The sequence below is a fragment of the Opisthocomus hoazin genome, chromosome 13, assembly GCF_030867145.1.
Source record: "Opisthocomus hoazin isolate bOpiHoa1 chromosome 13, bOpiHoa1.hap1, whole genome shotgun sequence".
Lineage (NCBI taxonomy): Eukaryota > Metazoa > Chordata > Aves > Opisthocomiformes > Opisthocomidae > Opisthocomus > Opisthocomus hoazin.
In genome coordinates this window covers 27,208,966-27,235,362 of record NC_134426.1, presented here as the reverse complement: position 1 = coordinate 27,235,362, position 26,397 = coordinate 27,208,966, and the positions used below count along the sequence as shown (strand labels likewise).

Below are 26,397 nucleotides of genomic sequence, written 5' to 3'. Positions count from 1 at the left end.
TCTGTTACACAGAGAAGACAGGAGGTGAAGTGACGGTACTAAAAGTCATCTCATGAACTCTGGTCCTGTTGATGCCTAATCCATATCTAAATGCTTATTTAAATGTTTTCCTGGCTCACGTGAACTGTGATATCAAGAGCAGGAAAACTTCTTTATGGACAAGTTATAGTAAGAGTACTGTCAGCAAGAGTGGCTTTTTGCATGCCATGTGTTGTTTGAATTCATGTAAATCTGACTGACAGGTGGAAATGAGGTATTTAATATCTTGAAATTTTTAATTGTTAGGTAGTTCTGCAGATGTGCTCGTGAAAGAATAATGCTGAACACAATTTTTATTTCTTTGTTTAGGCAAGTTAGAAAATCAACACTTAATCCTAATGCAAAAGAGTTCAACCCTCGATCTTTTGCTCAAGTAAGTGATTTGATACTGTTCAACATAGCCTTTGAGTAGATCTTTATAAGCAAACCTTTTACCTGGAGGATAATCAAGCTAATCTTGCGTATGCATTGCTGAACTCTGTTTGTAGCCGAAACCTTCTACTACACCGACCTCCCCACGTCCGCAAGCTCAGCCTAGCCCCTCCATGGTGGGTCATCAGCAGCCAACCCCAGTGTACACTCAGCCTGTTTGTTTTGCACCAAATATGATGTACCCGGTTCCAGTGAGTCCAGGCGTGCAGGTAAAGTGCAGCATATGCTGCGAACTTGTTAACACTTTTCAGGTGATTGTCAGCAAGCTGAGGAGATCCAGGAAATCTAAGTTAAAACAGTGAAATGATACAGCTTGTATTAATTGTTGTAAATATGGGCACAGTTACACTGGTGTGAAGTTTTAGCTGTGTAAATACTGACTTTTCCCAGTTGTCCCTCAACCAGGATGTTCTGATAGTCTCAAATACTTGTGAATTCCAGCAGCTCTTACTCACATTTATTGTTAATCTGTGCAGACTTCCTCTGCAGTCCTCCAAGCATAGTCTTACTCTCTTAAGTTTTAAGCAACTGTTTCTTTGTCCTTAGCTTCCAGCTGTGTCCCACTAGTTTGAGGTTGTTGTAGGGATTACTAGGATTTCAAATCTAACTGTTACAAAGCTGTCTGATTTAGTACATTGCTTGAAGTAGCAATAGTAGCCTTTCTTGTCTGGTTGTTGCAAACCATATGGTCTTAGTTGTTTGTACGTGCAGACTTAATCAGAGTGATGCAAGAAAATATTATAGGTTAGGCAGAGTTCACTGAACCATGTAATGTAGCAGAGTAAGACAGATCAAAGCTGAGTGGGGCCCCCACCCAGACACACACTCGCTTTTTAAAGGAATATCACAGCTTCAACTTCTCCTTCCGTTTCAGCCTTTGTATCCTATTCCCATGACGCCCATGCCAGTGAACCAAGCCAAGACATATAGAGCAGGTAAAGGTGAGAATAATACTGCCTGTTTGGTTCTTAGTCTGCATGCAGCATGCATAAATTACAAATGTTTCTGTGTTTTCTAATCCATGTTAATTTGTTTTCAATTGATATTTTAAATGCTATTTTTAATAAAGGGAAGTAGGTTGAAATATTAACGTGTTTCTGGATAAACCAGCAAAAACATGATAAGTTTGAGTACTGGGGCATTGCTTGGTTTGGAATTTGATTTGACAAACTGGAAAAGAGCTTTGTTACTTGGAACATTAGGGTAAGGTGATTGTCTCTGATACTCCGTAAATGTTACAAGTTTGTTTAAAGGGAACTTCTGTACAGGTTTTCTGTACTGGCTTACGGCAGAGCCCTGAATGGTGCTTTAATAGAGGGTTTTTTTGTCAACAACTAAAATCACAGTTTCTTCAGAAAGAGTATGCTGTGCTGCACTTGTGGAAAGAACTTACTGCTGGTTCCAGTTTGTTCTTTTGCATTCCTTCTGCAGCAGTAACTGAACAGCTGGACTAACAACACTGTGTTTTTAACAAGTGACACCTGTGGCTGTGGAGATGAGAACATGTGTGGCGAGATGCACTCTCTACTGTGCAATGCAGCAAAGGAGCAGAAAAATGATGGTCTTGTTTTTCTAGTCCTGTTTCAGATAATGCTCTGATTCTACACAGTGCATGCTTTCTTGCGGTTTTATATAGTGGTTCACCATGGTAGGTTCCAGTGCTGCAGCTCCAGTCACTGGAGGAGGAAATTGTTGGAAAGAGCAGTTCTGCTGTTTAGAAATCAACAAATAGCCTTTATGAGGGGAGGGAAGACAAAAACCTGCAATGTATTTCTTTTTTAAAACACACTAACTTTACTGTGGCCTGACTCAGGAAATCTTTTGGTTGATAACACTGATTGTTTTAATCAGAAATACATTGCTGTCTACTGCCTTGCTGCGCGAGGGCACTCTCCTATTCTGAATTCGTTGATTTTCTGCGTGCGGCGTAGTCCTGAAGGAGCTGCGTGGGTTAAAGTTCAGTGCCTTCACACTGTTCAAGTTGCGTCCTGTATTTACTTTTTTCTATTGTTGATTTGCAGTGTAAACACAATCATCACTGAGTGAATTTACTGACACCTTCAACATTTCCCCCCTTTCCTCTCTCTAAGGGGTCTGTCTACATTGCACACTGCAGTGGAGTTTACAGGTGCTGGAGTTAGCGTAGCTGTTAGTTGCAGGCTCACCGTGGCAGGCTGGAGCTCACCTTGAACTCTCATGCCCTGTTGCTTAGTCGGCTGAATTAGTTTGTTCGGAGTGCTGCACTTGCTGCTGGTTCGGTTGGTCGTCTTACCAGCGGAGCTCAGGTAGTCCCACACTACAGTGCTCTGCTCTCTTAATCTTTCTTCCAATTATTCCCACTCCTCCTCTTCCGATAGGTTGACTTGTCCCCTTCAGTGTTTACTGTGGCCTAAAAGTTGCTTTCCGCTATCCGGAGAGGTAGCGCAGACCTGAAAAGATGTGAACACCTCAGATTGCGGCTATGTGGAGACCTTTGTTCTGCTCTCCTCAGCCATGGGCGCAAGGAATTTTAACGGACTCAGATTTCCAGTTGATGGGACAGTTTCTGAGTAGTTCCTGTAGAGGGTGAATTAAGCTGTTCGAAGGGGACAGGATCAAATGTGATTAATGTAGGTATCCTGATATAACCTTTCTCTTCTTGTCAGTCTTCCTCTCCCTCCACCTTCCTTCCTTCACAAAAAAAGCAGGCCTAGGTTTGCAGCCATATACATGGCTCAGAAGCAGTGATGAAAATCAAATGTTTCTTGGAGGAGCTCCTTTTCATGCTGTTCCTTTGTGGTAGAGCTCTAATAGGTGGTGAAAGTTGAGGGGTGAGGATGTTCCACTTGGTCACGGCGACGATGTAATGTAAAACGTTTCAGGAAGATCACCGTTCTTCATCCTGTGTTTCTAACATGAGGTACTGTTTGCTTTGTAGTACCAAATATGCCACAGCAACGGCAAGACCAACATCATCAGAGCACCATGATGCATCCTGCCTCAGCAGCAGGCCCGCCAATTGTAGCTACGCCACCTGCTTATTCAACACAATATGTTGCGTATAGTCCCCAACAGTTTCCTAATCAGCCTCTTGTGCAGCACGTGCCACACTACCAGTCTCAGGTAAGAGTGCTTTTAGGGTACGTGGCAAGTCAAACCAGGAGTAATTAAGTGGCTGAGTCCTAAATACTCCGTTGTCTCCGGTTGTAAGAAGTCACTCTGAACAGTTTCTGTGTTCTGGAGCACGCTTGGTAGTGTTGTAATGTGCTTCAAAGCCTCTAACAAATTTTAAGGTCAGTTTAGATGTTGGCATTTATTATTGATAGTAGCTTTTTAGCTCTTTGAAGAATTCCTCTCAGGTCATGGCCAGGACGTCTCCTAGTTAACATGTTCTAAAAGTAAACTATTTGGTGTACTCCTCTTCAGAGGCTTTTAAAGATGCTTGTGTAATTGGATAAATATATAATTACATACATAAGCTTGCTACGCTGTCAGAGTGATAAAAATCAGATACGCCAGTGGTTTTTGTCAGTTTCTAGCCCACTGCAGAAAATGTCCTTAAATTTCTAGAAACAATTGGGCTAACTGTGATAGTATGACATCTTTAGTTTGCTCTGCTTGTAGTAAGGCCAAGCTATTACTGTTTCTGAGTACATAATTATCGTTTAGAGGAGACTAGTGTCTTTGTAACAGTCCTCCAATTAACTGTCTGTTTTCTTATTTCTGTTGAACGCAGCATCCTCATGTTTATAGCCCTGTAATACAGGGCAACGCTAGAATGATGGCACCACCAACACACGCACAGCCTGGTTTAGTATCTTCTTCTGCAACACAGTATGGTGCGCATGAACAGACGCATGCTATGTATGGTAGGAAACGTTTTGTGTTATATGTAACTTTTTAAGTGCTGATGTTGTGCAGGGATGTATTTAATCTCGAGCTTCAAACATGGGTATCGTTCAGATTACACCCGTAGATGTGGTTTATGTTTCGTAAGATGATGAGCAGAGCACTGAAAACTGAGCCACCTGGTTAAAATGAGAACTCAAGTGTGCTGATTTCAGTAGGATGCCAGTCACCAAGATGCAATTTCCACCTGGGAGCTGCTAAAGAATACCTGCTGAAAGAAGTTTGTTCAAGTTCCCTTGATGCTCTTGACACAACATCCCTTGATTGTTTCTTGATTATGATTAGGACTTGTTTTATTGCAAGGCTATGACCTCAGTTTCGAAATTTGACTTTAGTTCTGACAACTAGTGAAATGCTGTCTTTATGATACTACTAGCATTATTAACAGTACGAACATTGCTGTTTAAGCAAAATAAAACACTTGTTGCTTACCTTTCTTTTTTGGTAAGTCAAGAATAAGTAAATGAAACAGCTCATGTGTTGCTCTGACTTTGATAGTCTCCAGCATTATCAGATGGGCGTATTTCACTTACAGTGAAGTGCTGAACATGTGGGTTACCTTGTTACAAAGTAAAATGTGAGAGAACTTCTGAAGCATTATAAATGTGTGATAAATCAATGCCCAATTCAGAGGAAGAAAACTCGCTGCAAAACATGCTATTGAAAGGGGTAGAATCAAGGTTGCTAGAAGGCTTGGAAATTGTCATAAAATGTCAAAACAGCAGATGGTCTCTTGAAAACGTGGCATTTCGATACTTGTTATAGCATCTGAGGAAGACTTTTATTGGGTCACGTATATTATTGACTTAGATTCTAATAAAAGATTTTCTGTACCTTTAGACATCTTTGTATGTTTTCCGGTGCTTAGTTTTATACTGCTACTTAATGGAAGTCCCTGATGTGTCACGAAAACTTAAAAGGCTGAGCATCTGAAGTTTAGTGTGAAATTAACTCGGAGTTTTAAAAGTCTGTGTCTTGCCCATCTGAAAACATCCTGCCAGATATCTGCAGTGGTATGGTAACACAGCTAAGAAGCAAAAATAATAGAGGGAAACCTTTTTTGACACTTGAAGGAAGAACATTTCAGCTCATTTGTGCTGAAGTTGAAATGGAAATTACTTGCAGAGATGAAGTCTTTCTCTCACAGCTCCTTGCTAATTGTATTACTTTGATCTTTTCGACTCTTGTGCTTGAGGTGTCCGTGTAAACAGATCTTCTGTTTGCTTTTTCATTAGATTAAATAGAATTTCGACAAAGTGAATGATCAAAGGCTTTCAGACTTTATTGGTGAAAACTCTTCTCTCAAATACTAATTAAAATAAAACCAGACATGAGATAATCTGAGATTTGATTTAAAATGGTTGCATGTGACTTCCTAGCACTTTCTCATTGTTGCACCATCCTTATCTTCTGTAACCAGTGGGTTCTACAGCGTTGAAGTACAAGCCCATTCCCTTGGTTGGCTTTGATCAGATGTCTGTGTAGTTTTTTCGCTGATACTCTTAACTTTCAGCTGTTAGATCTCACTTTGTGTTGGTTTTGCAGCTTGTCTGCTGTAGGTATGTGACTACCGACCAGTGCAAACAACTACCCTGGGTCAAACTTGAGAATTCTTTGGTATTTCCTGCCATGTAATTAAATAACTGCTTTTCCAAGAGCACCTAATTTAACAGAAATTGCATGTCCTTCTGTGTTCTTTCAAGTAGCTACTTGGTGACTCTTCTAAGTATTCCCCTGCCTTCCCAGTAAATGATCAAGTGCTTGAAATTCTTGTTACTGAAACCATTTGACCCAGCTGGATCATGAACTCCATATGAGACACTTTTTTTAAGACTTTTTTTGCCATTTGCAGACATGTTTATTGCCTAGTGAACATGAATTGGCTCAAATATACCCTTAACCTACAAAGTTGGCAGTTAGCTACACATGAAATGACTTCTGGTGTAGTGCAGCACTGTCTCAGGTCCGAATTTTGCAAGTCTTCCATGTGCTGAGTACTTCCAAGACCTTGCCTGGGCGGATTGTGTTTCCTCAAAATGTGTCCATCTGTAATATATTTACTTCGGCTTCCATTTAGCGATATGTGAACGCTTGGGAAAAGTACAGAATCGCCTAAAGTGATAAATATAAGCTGCTTATGGAGTACATTGCTAAAGAACAACGTGCTGGAATCATTCACATCCGACTGAGTGACTATAAGAAAGTATCCGTAACTTACCTTCTGTGTTTTGGGAATCTGAAGTTTGCCCACAGTATTTTTGAACTAAATATACCAATGCACTTTGATTCTGGTCTTCTCTCAAAACTAATTTGAAAGTACAGAATAACAACTTCCTGAGAAACAACAACCACTGCTGCTTTTGATTTCTGGAGCACTTGCCCAAACAAGTTCTCAGATTTCCTTTTGGCCCTTTAAAATTGCTATCTGATTTTTGAAAAAAAAAAAAAAAAAAAAAGTATTATTTACTTTTTAAGTTTATTTTTTCCTCCATTGATATCAGGATTCAGTGGGCTGTTCTGCCCTTTTTGTCCTTCAAGGTAGTCATGCTTTCTTTGAGATAATGCTTGCAAACTTGACTCAATTTTTTTCCTGCATATGTGGTAGAGAGAAGATGTCTGCAAGGACAACGCCACTGAGACCTGGGGGTTGGGGGGCACTGCTTATGAAGTATTCTTAAGGTGTGAAATGTTTTCTGGTGAGATCTGAAACTCCGTCTTCACTAACGGTTTGGGATGAGTTGAAAGTCTGTGGCAAATAGTAACTGCCTGCCAGCGGAGAGAAATGCCTGTTGATCCATGAAGTGAACTGCCCTCGCTGCCAGAAGTCTGGGGTTTGTTGTCCTTCCTGTCTCCTGGAGAGATAGCTGAATCCAAAATACGTACAGTGACCTACGCTTGTTGATAAGCACTCTCCTGTTTTAAAGAAAAATATTTTTTGTCTGATGCTGTTTAATGGGATATTTCTGCACTTCTGGGATTTCCTTGCCAGTCCTTACAGTGTCCTGCTTCGGTTTCACAACCCGCTGTTGCCAAGAGCTCGAGAGAAGCTGAGCAGCTGAGCTGTGTGGTCACCACCAGACCCATCTAAACGTATGACGGAGGAGTGCTTAAATCACTGGGTTTCCCCCCGCAAAGCACAGTTGGGAAGGACAATGTTCAAGCAACTGTCTGTCTTCCCATCTACCAGCCAGACGATAAAAGCGTCTGTTACACACTTCAGCTCGTAACTTCTGCAGACGTGAGCCGCTTAGATGTCCTTACCAAGGAGCCTTTGAAAGGCAGGGGCTGCTGCAGCAGAGCAGTACAGGCGCCTTTCCCTGCCCCACGCTCCGCCCTGGCCGCGGAGCTGCCGCTCCTGCCTGCTGACCCGCTCGCTGGTTGCTGAACACGCCGGCTCTCTCGGAGGCGTTGGCTCGGTGTGAGCTCCCCGATGCCGGCAGCAGTGGGCTGCTGGCCACGGTTTGCAGTTCGACTGCTTGGTCTGTGTCGCACAAGGACCTAAACTTGTCTGGTGCTCTTTGTAGAAAATTGGGATATCTAAGTAGAGGGTGAATATATTCCATTTCTGTGACAATGAACTGGTGTTAGCTTTACCGTGTAGCTGGATTGCCTGTGTTTTCAGCTAACTGGAGTCCTCTGAAAAACCTTACTTCTGTGTTGAAAACCAAGCTTGTGTAAAACCAGACCTTGGTTTTATACAGATGCATTTCCTGTTTTTTGTGCTCTCATTCCTGTCCCCGTTCTCCCTTCCCTTTTCCCCTTCTGCATATGTTTTACTGGTCTGGTGTTGTCTCTAACTTTATCTGGTTTCTGTCTCAGCAGTAGAGTAAATTCTATTACCCTGATAGTACAATGGTGGATATAATATAAACTTCAGAGGATGCTCCAGGGACTAAGAGTGAACCAGTCACCAAAGGTGTCTTGGAACTGTTAAGAATGACAGTGCTAGAGCTGAAAAAGCAAGGGGCCAATTTCTGTTCTAATGTAATTACGTTTTAACTTTCTTATTACAGTGGACTGTAATAGACCATTAATTGACGTAAAGTTTATTTTTGTGTTAAGAACTGAAGACCTCAGTCTCACAGTCTAGAAGGAAGGCTTACCTGAGGCTTGTGTTTTTTCATCTCCACTCATTTGTAAAACTAGATATCCAGCTCTAACAGCACCTAAGTAAATAAAAATATCTGCATGGTTCTACAATCTTAAAAAAATAAAAAAAAAAGCTGACCTTTCCAGAAGACGGGAAGTATGCACGTGGCAAGAGGCTAATTTACCTTTCTATTTCCCAAATTCAGCATGTCCCAAAATACCATACAGCAAGGAGACAGGCCCTTCTTTCTACTTTGCCAGTGAGTTGGGTTTTTTGTACTAATTTTGATTGTACAGAAAAGCACTTTCTAAAGCACAGATGTTAAAGGAATGGGACGTGTTGAGGGAACAAGTTTCCTTGCACCAAACCAGTATGTGGAAAACGCAGGAATGTTCCTTTCCAGGGACAGGGGCATGAAGCTGTTGAACAGATTTATGTGACCACAGGAAGCCCATTTGTCAGTCTTTTGAAACGCGTTTTGCATGCCGAATAATCGCCAACTTTACTACGCAGTCTTTTCGTCTGCAACCGGAAGCGAGCGCTGCATGTGGATAGCCTCTGCTTAAAACCTAGGTGAACTGCCTCACTCCCTTGCTTTCACGGCCCAAACAGGATTTTAAAACTTGGCAAGTTAATCTGCTTCCTAAAAGGAGAAGTATCTTGTGCCTCATCTCTTTAAAAAGCTGTGGCTCGAGTTCTGAGCCCCTGGGAGGAAATAACTTGAGTTGCAGCTGAGGTGGAGGAAGCTTTCTGTCGAGTTACTTCGGTGTCACTGACGCAGTGCTGTGGACAACGCACTTTGCCATTATTATGAGTGACGAGGTGAGGGCCCCTTGCCGGTGTAGGGCATCAGATGCTTCCTCCTTGGCAGATGGACGTTATCATTACATTAGCTGGCTCCGGTGCTGCTGCGTGGCGTTGCCCGAGCTGGTGGCCACCATCAACGTAGGCGATGGGAGAGGGGCTGGTGTTCTCCCTGCTCTCAGAACACAGCAGCTAATACAGACTTCAGTTCATGCGTGTGCAGGGAAAGGCAGATAAGTAAAAAATGCTGCCTTGTACGTTGGTGTCGTAGCGCTCGGAGGAAGCTGTTTTTGGGGGGAAGCGGGGTGGTTGCAGGATGAACCGTAGCTGTCACCCAAGACACGGGGAAGGGGGGCTGCAGGTCCAGCGTATTTTCAACCACGCTCCTGTCCTGCAGTGAGACTTGTTGCCGTGTCTCTCTGCAAGTCCATGCAGCCTATGCCAGCCGCTCTTCTGGGCTTTTTGAGTTGGCTCGTGCAAGAGGGATGTGAGAAATAACCACTTGTTCTCCAAAAATCTCTTCTGGAACAGACTTCCTGTGTTTCGTGTGCAGAAATGTTTCTGCGTGAACTGGTGGTGTAGGATGCTGACCTGTCCTGTTTTCATGTGTCTTGGTTTGGTGCACTGAAATAACTTTAATAAGCTCGTTCCTTTCGTAGATAATCTTTTAAGTCAAGTCCACTCTACCTGTGTAAAATGACTTCTTTAAATGTTTATATTGTGAAAGAAACGTTTGCTATTTCTTTGCTTCCTACCATTCAGGTCTTTTAAATGTAGTTATCCTCACCATCTTACTGGGTCTGGCAATAGTTTTGAAGTTTGTTCACTGGTCAGTTCTTGAAAATAAGCTCTTCAATGCATCTTTGGACAATGACCAACGATGACCACCATTGGCAGCACTGAAATTCCTACCAGGGGAAAATATGAAATTACATTATATGTTTTTTGCATATTCCCTTGTAGCTGGGAGTTCTGCTTGATTTCTGCTGCTCTGACCTCTTTTGATTTCAGCTCCTGCTGTGGCTTTGGTGGCTGACTACTGCTTGTTTGCCTCTCAGAAAAATGGGTTGCGCTTCTGTAGGGTTGAATTTGGCAATTCAATCAATCCATCTGAGATTTTCAACCAGTTCATTACTGAACCACTTGCCTTCACTGGGTATCCCTGCAAGCTTAGTGCAGTTCAGCGCTACGTGTTAGGAAACCACTTGATGGAAGAGATGCTGAAGTGAAGCAGGTTAGCCCAGGGAGTGTGTCTTCGGGAGAGGAACGTAAGGCAGAAAGGGTGAGAAAAACAGTGTATTTCTGCCAGAATGAGCCGAGGTTACTTGCAGGAGGGAAATCCGCAGAGCTGTTTTGTCCTTTCTTAGAGCTTTCTCAGCACTTTCTTGGATTTTAGATGGCCGTTTGGAAAATCTCCAAAGTACTGACAGTGGGGGAAAATGTTGGATAATTGGCGGTGCTTTTTTTTCTCCCCGCCTCCTGTCTTACCTTGTTTGCTGTTTGAGACGTCTAGTGAGCTGTTTTGATGAACAGGCAAAAATTCTTGAAAAAAAGTCACAGTGAAAGTGCTGTAGTTGTGGCTGAGCAGGTGAGTTGCTGATGACTGTTTTGCAAAACTTCTTTCGCAGGCTTGCTGGGCTCAGATTCCCTTGGTTTGTCAGGAGCAACGAATTGCACTACCGAAACGCAGAAAAGCTTTTACGTTTCTAGAGTTGAAGGTGGAACTCTGGGTTTGAACTAAAAAAGATCTGTGCACGTGTTTCAGGCTTGCTGGCACTCATCCTGGACCATTCTTGATTTGTATGCAGTATCTGTCCAGGATTTAGAGAAGCGCCTGTTTTTTGAAAGATACTTTTTAAATTACTATTAAAACATAATTTGCAGCAGCATCTGAACTAGTGTGAACCAAACTTGTAGAGCTTATTAGAGTAATATGTTAAAGACAAAATGAGGGAGAGGAGAAGGTGGGCAAATAAAAATACTTCAATATAAAAAAATTTGGTACTTTAAATGCAAAGCTATGGATAAAAGATATTAGAAGGTTATGGAAGAGCTGCTACTATGACAGAAACTTGATCCTCCCTCTGCTTCTGTATCTGTTCTTTATGATACTATTCCTTGGTTTAACTGGTTTCTTAAGAGCGAAATTCTTCATTGTGAAGTTTTATTGTATCATGTGTCTGCTTCAGAATAACTTAGTTCATTATTCTGTTGGCTATAAAGAAATGAAAGCTAAATTGCACAAATGGTTTAACGGAGTACCACAGTATTTTGGGGGCTCTTCACAAATAACGTGGCAGGATGTGGGAAGCCTTGAATATCTTACAAGTTGAATTAATTTTCGTATGCATTTTAAAACCTCTTGAATGGAGTTGAAGTTAATTTGTAGGCAGGCGTGCCAACTCCGTGGCTGAGGCAGCGGGCCGAGAGCTGAGGAAGGTTTCTGGTAGCATGCCCTTTGGCAAACAAGTCAATCCCTCTATGCATTTATTTCAGTTACTTTGACAGAGATAATAACTTCTGACCCTCTTCAGAGTGCTGTATAATAATGAGGGGGAGGAATTTTCCTGCTGTAGGAAGCTGTAAACTTCATACTGTAAAAATAATCGATGTTTCCATTGATAATTTTCATGTCGTCCTTGTAAGAAGGAGCGGCGGTTGAGAGTCAGATAGTCTCATCAGGTTGAGATGCTGCTGCAAAGTAAATTTTAGTAGTGATAGGAAAAAAAAAAAGACGACTTTTGCATTTGAAAGCGTAACAGAGTGCTATGGCAGCAGATACTGGTAGTTTTGCCGGTGTGCAGAGAAAATAGCAAAGTGTTTTCAAAACCCCTCTCTTATCAGAAGTGCTCATGGTGAATGAGCGTGCTTGTACACTCGTGCTTAAGTAGGCTTGCATGCTCGTGTTAGGATCAACTCAGACTGCAGGAATTTAGGGTTGCAGATGTGTCTGAGGTTCATCTGCATTAATAGCCTGAAACTGTCGTGCACATCACTGTTGGGCCGTTTGCTCAGCGGTGATTTAATAGAACTTTCAAGACAGCGGGGCGGGATTCAGTGAAATGTGGTAGGCAGTTGTTTCATAAAGGAGAGACCTTCATAGCAGCCTGTACAGGGGAGAAAAATCTCAGGCAAAAATATACTTTCTGTATGTATTCTAATGAGCCTGACTATTTTAGAGCTCCAAACTGGAGGAAAACAAGTGCTTGCTCAGCGTGGTGGTGTCTCCGGGCAGGTGAATGGCGCACCGTGGGGTTGCTGTCCTTTCGGGACTTGCTTTTGCTGAATGGCATTGTGCCTTCAGAGGCAGCGACATTTTTGTCCGTTTTCTCCACCCATCTTGTCTTTCATCCTTTATGTACACTCAGGCAGCTCTGTGTACTCGTGAGCTTAGAGCCCAGCTCAGTGAAACCCTGCAGAAGCTGCAGCCAACGGCTCATTGCAGGAGTGAGACAGCACACGTCCCTGGGCGCGAATGCGCGGGGCGGGGGCTTGCGGCATCGCAGCTGCACTCCGAGTTTCTCCCCATGCCCTGCTTTTCAGGTGTGTTTACTAGGGCAAGAAAGCACCGCCAGAAAACCCATCGCTTCGAAAGATGTGCTGCAGATAGGCACTTTGCTGACCATCAGGTTCTCATGTAATACAAACCCCATTAAAAATCTGTAACCCGATAGATAGTAAGCGGTAATTAACTTGCCAGAAGGACGAAAAGGTACCAGAACAAAGAAGGAGCAGTTGCAGGGAACAGATTTAGGAGCAGGTTGATAGTTTGCTTTGACTGTTTGTCTTTTAGCTCTAGTATCAGCAAAACTAGCTTCGGTCTCGACAAGCTGTGATACCGGAGAGAGCAGCGTGCGTTGTCGCGTCCAGAAGTGCAGGTGCGGATTGTGGACTGGTGGTTGCACAGGTTCTAACAGCAGTAGAGGGGAATAGGCAAAGCGTCTTCGTTTTCTGAAGGTCTGGCTTTCCGGTTGTGTGCTTTGTGTTTAAAGTAAGACTTGCTGTCGTTATGGATTTTCATACTTACTTCGATTCCCTCAGAAGTTAAAAAAATTTTTATATATATATATTAGTGTGGCCCATTTTGAACCAGAACGGAGAAGGACTCTGCAAGGAGGGACTTGTTGGTATTGGTTTGTTGTTGGAGACTGGTATGGGTGCAGCAACAGATGTAGTTTTGCTGGTGTAAAAGTCTTATGTTGTTTTCTCCTTTTTTGGAATTTTGCACCTTACTTGGCTGCTGTTCCAAGGAATTCAGAATTTCGTGGTAATGTTGAGAAGCTCACAGAATGGTGGTGATGCAGAACAGACTCTGTAACTGGCCTGGAGGGGAAAGGCAAGATGATGTTGTTTTAGGTACTAAGGTAGCTTCAGCAAGAATTGAATGCTCAAGCAGCCTCAGTTTCCTCAGCTGTTACGTGTATACAGTGTGTCCCTGTAGCTCTTAAGCGTACATGCAGTGTAGAGACTTTACACTGACTGTACTGCGAGCAATTTCCAGAAGAGTAGCATGGTGAGGTTAGCCAGGTATAAGGCCAAAGAATTTTTTGGATGGTGGAAATAAAAATGGCTTGTAACACCTTTGAAAAGTATATGTCAGGAAAAACTAAATTCTATGAAAATGATAAATTTGATATTTTTGAACTGGTCTGTTTGACAAAACAAAAGATGAAATACTGCTTTTTTCTATGTAGTATCTGTTACGTTGTCAAACTAGGGAAGATGAACTGTCTAATTATGGTTATTTATAGAGTTTCCTGCAAAACCAAACTACACAAAAGCAAGGTAAGATACTCAGCTATTTGCAAGATAAAATTTTTTTTTTTAGAAGGGGGAGGGAATATATTTACGGTATGTTTGAGATGTAGTGAAATCTTCAAGTGCGGATGGTGACTTGATGAGATGCATGTTCTGTATCTGTTGTTAAATATTCTTCTTTTTCATCCTAGTTTCCACTGGCTCACTTGCTCAGCAGTATGCCCACCCTAATGCTACCCTGCATCCGCATCCTCCGCATCCTCAGCCTTCTGCCACACCAACTGGCCAGCAGCAAAGCCAACATGCTGGAAGCCACCCTGCTCCTAGCCCCGTGCAGGTAACAGAACTCCAGGGAGTGAATGTCTTTCAATTGTGTTTAACATGCTCTGCTGGAAGATACCACATCTGTTTGCTTGGCGTGAATTTCTTTCAGAGGAAAAATGCTAGGATGGAGCAGTTGTCCAGGCAAACTGCATGTGACAGATCTCATGCAGGACTTGTCTCGATTCCCCTCTGTTTTCTGGAAGAAAGGAAGGAAGGAAGTAGAGCTATATAGTTTGGTTTTTCTCTGCTTGCAGTGTCTAGGACTCAAAGGTGGTAGGCTCATGAAATTGTTAGATAAACTAGCAGGGAAACTTGTGGCAGTCCCTTTTGCTTAGTAAGGACCGGTATCAGAGTCCAGCCATTCCTTTCTCTTTCACAGGGGATGAGGATAGCTTGTTTCCATGGTACGATTAAGGAAGGTTCATCATTTTCTCAGAGCTTTAGTATGAGTGGAGTTACAACTGGAAATGGTAGATGAATGCCGAGAAGCGTTTGATGGTGTTTTGTCAAAGACGAGCAGCTAAAAACAACATAGGCCTCGTGATAGTGCTGCATGCCTGAGCTTCCTGCTGGTAAAAACTTCAGGCTGCCGAGTGCAACTGTGAAGTATATCCAGCTCCACGGCTGCAGGTTCTCCTTGGTTTTACCTGGCAGTCTAGGTTCTATTTTCTAGACTCCTGCTCGCATGACTTCCTAGTGCGAGGAGCAAACGAGCCCAGGGGATTGAAATGAGTTTCCCCATGACCGTAGGCGTGGTGGTCATTAGATTGGCCACTTGAAAGATGCACTGTCGAGAGCAGTTGTGCAAACCTTCCTCACGCTAGTTTACAGAATAAATGCGTCTCGCTTCTAGACCATAACCTACATGATCTTGTATCTTTTTTTTTGCAGCATCATCAGCACCAGGCTGCTCAGGCACTCCACCTGGCAAACCCACAGCAGCAGTCGGCAATTTACCACGCAGGTCTAGCTCCAACCCCGCCTTCCATGACGCCAGGCTCCAATACGCAGTCTCCACAAAATAGTTTTCCTACAGCACAACAAACAGTCTTCACCATTCATCCCTCCCATGTTCAACCTGCATATACCAATCCGCCACACATGGCCCATGTCCCCCAGGTAAACACAGTTTAACAACCTTCAAGACTAAATGTCTTAATGCCACAAAGTTAGGACAGTCGGGCCTGCTGAAGTGATTTCCATTCTGTCACCTCTCAGCACAGACTACTTGTTGTGTTATTACTTAGGTTTCTGTCTGTACATTGCCTTTATTTAGAATTTTACAAGATGTTTGGACCTCAGCTTCCAACACCCAGTGCATCTACAACTGTAGTTTAATGAAGACTTGTTAAGCTGACACTGCTACCGACAGAAATTGAGCTCTCTTCCCAGTTCCTGGCTCCCATCCTTGTCCTGCCCCACCATTCTGCTCACAGGACTGTTTGGCCATGCAGCAAACCAGACTGGGGACATGATTCAGCTGAAGTGTGCCTCCCCTGCCCCCTTTTTAGGCCATTTCTCAGTCAAATCAGTTCACTGCTCGGGTTTACTGCATGATCACAGAAAGAGCTGGCATACAGAAAGGTTGGAGGTGAGACCTGAGGGGAGGAAGGCTGAATTGCTGCTTTTGGTGGCAGCTTTAGGCTCTGTATTGTAGTCAAATTCATCCAAGTACATCCAGTAAAGGATGTTGCCCAGGATTGCTAGGGAGTAGCAAGGCACCGCAGTGGGAGATAGGTGAGATTCGGGTCAGATGGCTGCGAGACAATCCTTGCTGAAAGAGAAAACCGTGTGCGCGCGCGCGTGTGTGTGTCTGCGTGTGATTCTAAATGAACTGCTGATGCAGAATATCCCTGATTCTTGGGCAGCTTAACAACAGCCCTTGCTTCAGGATCAGAAACCCACTTCTCTTAACTGCTCTCTGTGGTCAGCTCACTGAAAAAAGGATTTTGGGAAGGGAAGCACAGAACTGATTTATCAAGAGCTCTGCGTAAAGCAGCATTGCAAAGATTTTTAGTTTACTAAATCTCATGGATTTAGTGTGCTTTGTCGAAGAACGGACAGTTAATCAGTAATTTGCCTGCACAATTTCTTCTTCAGAAGGCTTATGCCTTCTCATACAGGTTAACAATAGTGTGGGATATCGTGACTGACTGTGACTAGGGAGGTTAGTCTAGTGGGTGTCCAGTCCCTGGCAGAATTCTGGTGAAACCTTTGCTTTGGTCCCTGGCACAGTCAGTTAGGCCAATGAATTAATAGTTACTTAGGAATTGTTTTACTTACGTTGAGTTTTTAGCTTTTTAATTCCATTTCTCTGCTTTTATACTGTGGGAGGATAAGGAGAGGGTGTCCAAACTTGCCTACCGCCATGGCATCTTGCCGCGTCCTCCCAGGCGCTGGTTTCTGCCAGAAACAAGATCCTTGCTCTGCTCCGGTGCGACGGCACCGGTGTGAATGCCGAGGTTGCAGAGCTGCTCGGGGTGCCTGGCAAGCAGCCCCACGGCAGGGCCTTGCTGCAGGCTCCCGGGTTAGCGGCATGTTCAGCGCCGTGCCTTGAAACACGAAGCGTGTTTGTCTCGAGGTCTGCACCGAGGTAAAACCGTACACGAGTTGTGCTGTGCACGCCGTGGCCAGGCCCGTGCCTGTGCTGCAGGATGCGACCGTTGCCTTCCTTTCTGTGTGCCAAGCACTCAATAAGCAAATCGGATTCGACTTTTAGTCAGAACTGGCTGCTTAGTCAGGATATTTTAGCAATCACAGGCAAAGCCTGCTTTACCCTTGATTTTTGACTTATGCAGTCTCTTCTGCTGTAATTTTTTTTGGATGAAAACTACAATCTGTAATCCATGATACTTACACCAAACTAACTGACTTTTTGAAATGAAGTAGTTCCCTCAAGAAACTCTAGTGAAGGAGTAACTACAGTTCTGTAAGAAATTTTAAATGCATGTAATTATTCCATTGCGGGGAAACTAATCACTGGATTTCATAGTTTCTTAGCAGCCTCATCTCCAAGTTCTGAACACAATTCTGAAATACCGCGTGGTAGGAATTTCAGCTAGACTAATACGGGGGATTGACTGAATTTCCCTTTAGGTTATCAGACGAATCTTGAGCTGTTAGATATCTCACCTCAGAAACAGTACTTTAAAATTCATTGCAGAGTACTGTCCGCTGCCAATTTGCAAGGCATTTGAGCCACAGCAGAAATTTTCATCAAACGTGTGTGTATTGAATACAGCTGCTCTATGAATAGCTGCTTTCTAACGATGGCTGCTGTAGTAGCATGTTTGTCAAAGTAAAAATGGTGCTGATCCTGAAAGGTATTTCTGTTTCACCGCCTTATCTTCTCAGCCTTTTTTAGAGCAAGAGTGAGATTGGAATTGCAGTTCTGCCTTTAAAGGCTTCTTGAGTGCTATCAATACAGTGCAAGTCTGATAAAAGAGTTTGAGGAATGTCTGTGATGAGTCAAGTAACCTTTTTGTCTTTTAAAAAATAAAATTGTAGCCACTACCTGCTATCTGTCTTTACTGGCATGTGAAACTTGTGAGGCTGCGATTACTGCACCGTAGTGCTCTGTTAATGGGATGTGGTAGAAAGACAAAGCAAACCTTAGATACAAATGCTCCCCCCCGCCCCCCCCAAGAGAAACCCACTGAGAGCTCGAAGAGTCCCTTAATGTTTTGTGCTTTGAAGAACCTAGTGTTCACTAGCTTTTTAAACCCAAAAATTGATGACCTCTAGAGTCATGAACTGCTCTGAGCTAAAGAAACCAACCGACAAGTTACTGAACTTGTTTGCCAGAAGGTGATCCACCATCGTAGAGATTAATCTCCTTTTTCCGCTGAGACTTAACCGTGAGTGCTTAGATTACACGAGGACCTTAACGGTGATGAGCTTAACTGGAAAGAGAACAAAGCTGAGCTAACAGCTTAAAGGGATGAAATCACTCGCCGTAGAATGACTGCTCGGATGAACGACGGGGTGGGCGCAGGTCACCGGGGAGAGCGGTTCCCAGGGCAGGGAGCCGCGGGCGGGTGTGGGGCTGCCAGGCTCCCAGCGCGCGTCGCGTTCCGTTCCCATCTGTACCCGGGGCGCGCTCCGCATCGGGAGAGCTTTCAGCTGGGTTGCTGACAGTATTGTTTTCAAGATTTGTTGCTGAGGTTTTTTGTTGTGGTTTTTTTTTTTTGTTAAATATCCCACTGTTTAACGCTGGCAGTTTCTCCCAGCGCTCACTGTCCGAATGGCTAAAATTGAGAATGTGACTCAGAGCCAGCAGTAAGGATTTGACACCCCCCCCCTTTTATTTTTTTTAGTTATTATTTTTGTGTTAAGATCTCTGACTTAATCCCTGTAGCTAATCTAGTTAAAATGGAGTAAATCTCTGGATTTACTGGTACAGCTGGAGAAAACTTGCCAGTCATGTGGCCAGGAGTGATGCCTCCTTGTGACCCTTCTACTAAAGAGCTCTTTGTTTCAGGCTCATGTACAGTCAGGAATGGTTCCTTCTCACCCAACTGCCCATGCTCCAATGATGCTAATGACGACACAGCCAGCTGGTGGTCCCCAAGCCGCCATCGCTCAAAGCGCACTACAGCCCATTCCAGTCTCGACAACAACACATTTCCCCTATATGACGCACCCTTCAGGTGAGGAGTGTGTGCCCGCGAGACCTGCACCCTAACTGAGCCAGGTCGGAGTGGGGAGGAGAGCTGCTAGCAACCAGATTTGGGGAGAACAACAGAAAAAAAAAAAATTAAAAAAAAAAACAAGCTTAAGATGTCCTTGTAGAGTGGCGGGCTGCTGCAGGCAGACTGTATCTGCGTTTCGCATTGATGCTTTGCCAGCCTGAATGCGAGCTTGACCAGCATGTGAGATTTAGCTCATTTAGCAGAAACTTTGCTTCTCCCTAGCCAAAGCAGGGAAGCGGGTAACGGTGCGGGCGCCGGCACTGGGGGACTGGCGTGCCGGGTTTTGCCGTGGGGGATGGACTGTCTGTGTAGCCTGTTTATAATAATGATCTGGGGGTTTGTTCAACTGAAAGCGATCGGTCTCGAGGATAGGAGTGAAAATGTTGCTTGGGGGTAGGGCTGTTCTAATGGCCGAAGTAAAGCGACAGCTGAAGTCTGGTCTTTAATTCGGAGTAACGTTCTGCAGCTTTACTTCTGGGCAAAAGTAGGTGCTGTGTGACTTCTTTCCGCTTGGAGTTTAACCTGACCTAGGTTTCTTTATTACTTATTTCCAAACAGCCTCAAAACTTTGGTAGTCAGCTAGTTAACCTGATGCTGTTTCTTGGGGAATGTGTGAGCAGAACAAGGCTGCTTCCTGAGGGTTTAGGTAGGGGGGAAAAAAAAAACCAAACATCCAAAGGACATCTTGATGTGCAGGGTTTTGTTTTGTTCATTTAAAAAAAAAAAAGAAAAAAAGAAAAAAAAAAGTTCAGCTCAGTAGTTGTCCTGTGACCACTTTACTAGCAAACTGTTGTGTGGCTTGCCAATTTATTATTTACATTTGAACTTTTTTTTTACAGTACAAGCCCACCACCAACAGCAGTTGTAAGGCTCATCTGGAATAACTGAAAGGCTGGATACCTTTTGTAGGCCAAATACCCTCCTTCTACTGCTTCTGCCAACTGGAAGCACAGAAAAACTAGAATTTCATTTTATTTTGTTTAAAAAAAAAAAAAATTGATTTCTTGTAACATCCACTAGGAATGCTAACAGTTCATCTTGCAGTGGGAGAGATTCGGACTGAGTAGAGGCATTTAGGAACTTGTGGGCTATTCCATAATTCCATGCACTGTATCTGAGTCCTGCAAGTGCCCCAACTCTGCTTGCTGAAAACTGGAAGTTATTTATTTTTTAATGACCCTTCAAAGTTATGAACTCATCAGCTAGCAAAAGAAGTAACAAGAGTGATTCTTGCTGCTATTCTCACTAAAAATCAAGACTTGGAGATCCCTTTTACTTCTAACTAAACTTGAAACAGGTTCAGTAAAAAAAAAAAAAATTCTAATCGTCAAACTGATGAATTATTATTTATAAATCACGTTTGATGAGATGATCACTATCGTGAGACAGTGATGTAACTTTTAAGTTAAAAAAACTTTTACTTTGTAGATAATATAAAATAAAAACTTAAAAAAAAATTAAAAAATAAAAAAAGTTTTAAAAACTGACCTACTTTAGCGTTTGTGCCTTGTTTCACCAGTGTCTTTCTTCAACGTGTTCTCCAGCTCTCGATCCGAATCGCAGCGAGCGTTTTATTTGGCGCCCGGCGCGCTCTGCCGGGCCGCGTGGGTGCCCCCGCCGCGACGCCGCGTCCCCGCCGTGGCAAAACCGAGCCGAAGGACTGGAGATCAGGCGTCGGGGGCAGGTTTTAAGGGATTTCTTGTGCTGGGGTCTGTTCCCCAGCGCCTCAGCCTTACGCCGTAAGACACCCAAGAAGTCACAGCTGGGCCTTGAGGCTCGGGATGATGAAACGCTCGCGGCTGGAGGAGGAGAGGAAGAAATCCTCAGCAAAAGACCGGGAAAAAGATGGGGGGGAAAAGGCTAGGAGACAGCAGCGGACCGCCCCCTCCTCCAGCACGTAGAGGTTGTGTGTGCGAGCTTTCATGGCCGGCGTTTCCATCGTCTCGCAGCTGGGTGAGAAGCGTGCGGGGGAACGGAAACACGGCGGGAGCTGCCGCCGCGGAGCCACGTTGGGGTGGGCAGCGCGGGGCACGGGGCCGTCGCAGGCAGCGCAGGGAGCTCCGCCGGCGGGTCCTGGGAGGAGGAACAGCGTGCTTGCACAGCCTGTCGCTGTGATTTTCGCTTCTGGGAGAGGGTCTCTGGCTTTCAGCAGCCATTCGTCTGGTATCTGTTGAAATCCAGTGCCCGTCTCTCTCCAGGCACCTAGAGAGAGTCAGGCTAAAGACTAAAAGTGAGAAACGAGTTCTAAAAACAGTTTATTAAGAGCAGATTTTTTTATATTATGGTAAAATTGCATTATTCAAGAATAAGTTACTTGTACAGTACATACAGAAACAATATATAGAAAAACCTACTATACAAGAAGAACTTTTCTGTGCAGGTGAAAAGTAGAACTTTCAAATCGATAAAACTTTTCATCCAACAAACTGTTGGCTTTAATCATCCCGCCAGAGGCCAAGTGAGAGAACGCAGTGTCGCCTTCCCCGCCTCCGGCGCTTGCTGGCGAAGGCTCACGTCCAACAAGCTTAAATTAAAATTTGGAATACTGTACTCAAACCTGTTAGTCAAGATTTCAAGGCTTTACGTGGTTGTTAGAGTAAAACTGCGTGCGTCGGATGACAGCAGCGTGCTGTGGGCCGGAGACTGTAAGAAACGAGGAGCTTTGGCCTCGCCCCGGCCCCCGACCTCTTCCTCGAAGTTTTGCCCCGAAATGGTTCCGGATGCAAAACCCCTCAGCGAGGCAGCGGGGCGTCAGTGCTTGGTAACCCGCTCTGCGTGGCCGGTGCCGTTCCTCGGGGAGGGAGGCAGGGACGAAGAGACTGAACGGTGCTTCACGTCGTCAGCTCCTTCAGATCCCGTCACCGTAAGGACACGTGGAAGCCACCGCCCGGGACCGCAAAGGGCAAGCGGCTTGAGGATGGAGGTGAGGGGGAGAAGTTCTGGCTGGACCCAGGTCTCGGCGTAGGCACCAAGCTGGGTCCCTGCTGTCAGAGAGAGCGAAGGCACTGCTGGTTTTGCATTTTTATTGCCAAAAAAACCTGTCCTGAGTAGCTGGCTGAGGTGAGGCTTCCCTCCCTGCCTCATCGGGTGACAGTGCTGGGTCATGGCTTTGCGTCGTCGGATCCAAACTCACGCTGCCCGCGGCCGTCTCCAGGGCCAAGGCACGAGCTGAGGCCTCGGCGGTCACCTCGGGCTCCATTTCAGCCCCGGGAAACGCTCCTTCTCCCCGGGGAGCCAGGGCATGCGGCCGTGTGGGGCTCTTCCCTGGGCTTCCCCTCCTCCCAGACCTCCACGCTGACCCTTCAGCAACGCCAGTAAAAGCCCACGTGGGCCGGGCAAACAAACCTGCCAAGTCCCGGGCTCTTTTCCCAAGTTCAGAAGAATATAAAAAATCCTTCAAGTTGCTTCTATTCCTTCTAATGGAATGGCTTAATGCTCTTTGCCCGCTGCTGCGACAGAAGAGTAGCTCGGGGGCTGGAGTAATGGAGGTAGGGCTGGGCGTCAGGCTCTGACCGGTGTCGCAAGCCAGAGGCTTTCCAGGAGAAACGGGATTTCAAACTCAGCCCTCCAGGAACTGGAGAAATAGCCCCAAAACCCCCCTTGGGTGCGGGTGCGAGCCACGGCAGAGCAGAGCACCGAGGGGGCAGAGGCTCCCTTGCTGGCGAGGTCTGAGATGGAAATGGCTCCGTTTGATCCTCGGAGCGACTTTCCCACTGCTCAGCAGCGCGGAGGACGGGAGTTCGCGTCCTCCAGCGGTCGCTTGCGCAGGGGAAGCGGCTGACGGGGCGGTAATGAACTCCACGTACATTTTGCTCATCAAGCACAGCGATTTCCGTTTAAGCTATGGAGAACCCCCTCGCCATTAAGCTGCAGGTTAAAAATACCAAGTCTGCCCACACGTTTAGCGGCCGGCGGTCGAACGACGAGCCCCGCCGCGCCAAAGCGACCCATCCCCGCGGCATCCGATGCCTCTGGCGAGGGCTGCGCCCAGCCAGCCCCTTTCCCCAGCCCCGTTCTTCGCTGCAGATGTTCCGAGCGCAGCGGGAGTCGGGTGAGCCCACCTCGTCTTTCGGGGAAAGACCCCTTGGAACGCCTGGAGCTCAGCTCTTTGAACCTTAGCGAGATGTAGCGTGTGCGAGGGGTGTTGTGTTTTTTTTTTTCCAAGGCGTGCGTGCGCTGGGAACCACACACCAAGCAGGCAAAGGAGCCGACAACCTGTGCTGTGCTTCCTCCCCTTCCCTTCCTCAGCCCTATGAATACAAGACCACGCGGAGTTATTGATTAGCGATGCAGGGAGCTGACCCGCCTGGCGCAAACGGGCCCCTGGCTACACGCTCCTGCTGTTTGCTGGGGCTCCGGGAAGGAAAACGGGGTGCGGATACGGCCGAGGAGCTCCAGCCGAGCACAGGGCTGGCTTTGTTTCTCCGGCAGCCTCTCCGGGGCTGGCAGCGCTTGCAGCCAGCGCGGTTTGCTCTTCGTGCTCCGGTTTCACGAGTGAACATGCGCTTGAGTGATGAGAAACGCTGCTCCCTGCCGAAAAACGGGATTCCTCCCCGCGCACCCATTTTCAAGTTGTTTTAAACAGAGAAAGGTGTGTGGAGGGGGAAGACTTTGCCTGCTCTAAACGCACAGAGACAGCCTGGGAGAGGGCTGGGGCAGGAGGTGGGGAGGCACAAACTGCGAAGCCTCAATGGTTTCTCCCGTCGATGGCAGCCCCGTTTCTCCCAGCCCTCATCCTTTGATGACCAATTCGAAACCCAGCTCTGCTCTCGCGGCCGCTCCTGGGCTGCGCTTGGCCCTGCCCGGTCCTGGTCCCTTCCCGGTCCAGCCCGGCCCGACCTTGCCGTGACCTTGCCCATCAGGCCCTGACCTTGAGCTGAGCTTGGCTCCTCGGGCTTCGACTGGCAGCCGGGCTCACCACGCGCTGGCTTCACAGCCAAGCCCTGCCTAGAGCTGGATTTTTGCAAAACTCAGCCCCCCCCGAGGCTGTTTGCTTTGCTTCCGAATCAATTCCCAAACGTTAATGCTCCCGAGGGCTCCCACCTCTCTTGCAATGACAATAAAAATGAAAATAAATTAAAATTAAAATTAAAAAAAAAAAAAAAAGGCTTTCCTGCAAGGCAATTTCAAGGCAAGTTTTGCATCCGAAATCCCGGGGAGTGCCACACAGGCAGCGCTGAGAAATCTGGAAGTGGAGGGCTGCAAACATCCCCTCCCGCCTGTCGCAACGGCTCCAGCCCCTTCCTTATTCTGAAAATAACGGCAGCTTCCACGAAGCGGTTCCTCTCCCGGCGCGGCCGCGCCGGCTGCCCCAGGTAGAGCGGCACCGACGGCTGCAGACCCCCAACCCGCAGCAGTGACCGGGGCACGGCCGCGCTCCCGGCTGCGGGTCCTTCGCCGGGCACGGGGACACGGCGAGCCCCGGGGATTTGCCGCTCCCACGGGAGTTCCGTCTCGCTTGGCGTGCGGCTGCGCGTAACGATGGCCGGCGGGATGCCGACCCGCCGGGCTCCTCCGCCCGAGGCACGTCGCGGGGTGCAGCCCCTCCACGGGCTTCTCCTCCAGGCAACGGGGCGTACGGCCACGGCACCCCTCGCCTGCGAGAGGCCGCGGCGTAGCTTTGAACCCCGCCAATGCTGGGTTACGCAGCGTTTTAGGGGAGGCAAGAAAAAAAGAAAAGTGAGAGCGGGGTGAGCAGCCACCTGCACTGGCGAGGTTGGAAAAAATTGTTGGGGGGGGGGGAAAAACTCACGTTAGATTTGTGCCTAAAATGTTTCCATCAAGGGGATAAAAACGCTTCCACCATTGAGATAAAAACCCTTCCCTCCCCGGGAGGAGGTGTTTGCTGTCAGCCTCCGCATCAGCTCTGAGCGAGTGACATTAATGACGGAGCGGTTAGTGTTCACGTCTTCATCAGCACGGCGAACGGCGCAAGCGTTTCTCTGGCTGGCGCAGGGAGCGACGGCAGCTGTGCCAGGTTAAAAAAGAAGAGCGAGAAAAGCGATTTTTCGCCTGATCTAAGCCCAAACTGATGGCGATCGTCGTCTTCGCCCGACGTGGGAGCGCAGCTCCGGCAGCTCGGGCTTCGCCGGAGGGTTCGGCAGCGGCAGCTCGGGCTGGGGCGGGAGGACGGGGCTCGTCTTCGCCTGCACGGCCCAGAGCAGCAGCTGGTCCATTAATTCATAATCCACCTTTCCCTCCCCCCTCCCCTTTTTTTTGTTTTCCTTTCTCCAATCCCACGGGTGTGACGCAAGACCCCGGTTCCTTCGCTGGGTGCTGTCGTGTCGGGGACAGGGGGGAGACCGAGCCCAACGGTGCGATGCTGGACGCGCAGGGACGCAGGCAAGAGCGGCGTGTGTAAACAGTAACGAGAAAGCTTTGATAATAACAACAAAAATAAACATAAAAAGGCCCTTTAACAGGCCGAAGAGAGGGAGCACACCCGTACTGGAGTGAAAAATGACCCCCTTCCTTGCAAAAATAGAATAATCATCCCTAACCAGAAGGAAGAATCTCGGTACATTCGTTCTCTCGATGGGATACCCGGAAGGTCTCCAGGGTTCCTCCACCCGAAAGCGCGTCCCGGCGCCCGTCAGAGCGGGGTGTACTGGTTGTCGATGGCGCGGACGTGGCCCCGACCCGGCGTCTCCGCTTCGTAGTCCGAGTCGCGGTGCCGGGAGCCGGGGGCCACGGCCGCCCCGCTCGGGCGCAGGCTCAGCGCCAGCTCGGCTGGCGACGGCACCAGGTGGAAGATCTGCTCCGAGGGGAGAACCGGGGGGGTCTCGTCGGGGCCGCATGGGCAGGAGGAGCCGGGGACCAGGCTGAATTCGGGGCTCCAGCCGGGCACGGGCAGGGGGAGAGGGAGCGTGCTGCCGGAGCCGGGAGCTGCGGGCAGAGGGGAGAGACGGCCGGTGGGTGGGATGCTCCGGCCCCATGGCCCCCGCAGAGCGATGCCGTCCGGGGCAGCTTCTGCTTTCTCGAAAGAGGAAGCCGGGAGCTCGGGAGTCACCTTTTGTGCTGCTGCCCGGACGCTTCCACTTCCCCCCCAGCTCCGCATGAGGCCGAAGGGCCCAGCTCTGCCCAGCCCTGGGGCATCCGCACCCACCCTGGAGACCCCAGCATCCCTGCACCCCACGGGAACGTCCCCGTCCCTCCGTGCCCGCGTACCTTGCGGCTGGGGCAGGACGACGACGTAGCTGGAGAGGCGGACGTCGCAGGCGGTGCCGCACTCCAGCGGGATGGGGTAGCGATGGAAGTGGTGCAGCATCTCCACGATGGAGGAGAAGCGGAGGTGCTGGACACGGCACTGGCCCCGCTCCGTCAGCGCCAGCCGCAGGTGCTGCAGGGGGGGAGCACGGTCCCGTTACCCTT

General features: G+C 47.1%; 2 protein-coding genes across 14 annotated transcripts in view; one reads left to right on the top strand and one right to left on the bottom strand.

Annotated features, from left to right (window-relative positions):
* Positions 1-20,452, top strand: part of ATXN2 (ataxin 2) — a 52,392-nt gene extending 31,940 nt beyond the window's left edge. For 4 of the 9 annotated variants that reach the window (XM_075435057.1, XM_075435056.1, XM_075435055.1 and 1 more), the window contains 9 exons: positions 349-412; positions 528-680; positions 1,346-1,412; positions 3,389-3,573; positions 4,187-4,319; positions 8,655-8,708; positions 14,203-14,348; positions 15,227-15,454; positions 18,816-20,452. In XM_075435057.1, coding sequence (XP_075291172.1) covers positions 349-412; positions 528-680; positions 1,346-1,412; positions 3,389-3,573; positions 4,187-4,319; positions 8,655-8,708; positions 14,203-14,348; positions 15,227-15,454; positions 18,816-19,019 — 1,234 coding nt within the window. In that variant the 3' untranslated portion in view covers positions 19,020-20,452. The remainder of the gene's footprint in view (positions 1-348; positions 413-527; positions 681-1,345; positions 1,413-3,388; positions 3,574-4,186; positions 4,320-8,654; positions 8,709-14,202; positions 14,349-15,226; positions 15,455-18,815) is intronic. The other 5 variants (XM_075435052.1, XM_075435050.1, XM_075435054.1 and 2 more) reach the window with 5 other exon arrangements.
* Positions 20,453-25,530: 5,078 nt separating this feature from the next.
* SH2B3 (SH2B adaptor protein 3) overlaps positions 25,531-26,397 on the bottom strand; it is a 30,027-nt gene continuing 29,160 nt past the window's right edge. For all 5 annotated transcript variants that reach the window (XM_075434767.1, XM_075434768.1, XM_075434769.1 and 2 more), the window contains 2 exons: positions 26,194-26,365; positions 25,531-25,911 (listed from right to left, as the gene is read on the bottom strand). In XM_075434767.1, coding sequence (XP_075290882.1) covers positions 25,619-25,911; positions 26,194-26,365 — 465 coding nt within the window. In that variant the 3' untranslated portion in view covers positions 25,531-25,618. The remainder of the gene's footprint in view (positions 25,912-26,193; positions 26,366-26,397) is intronic.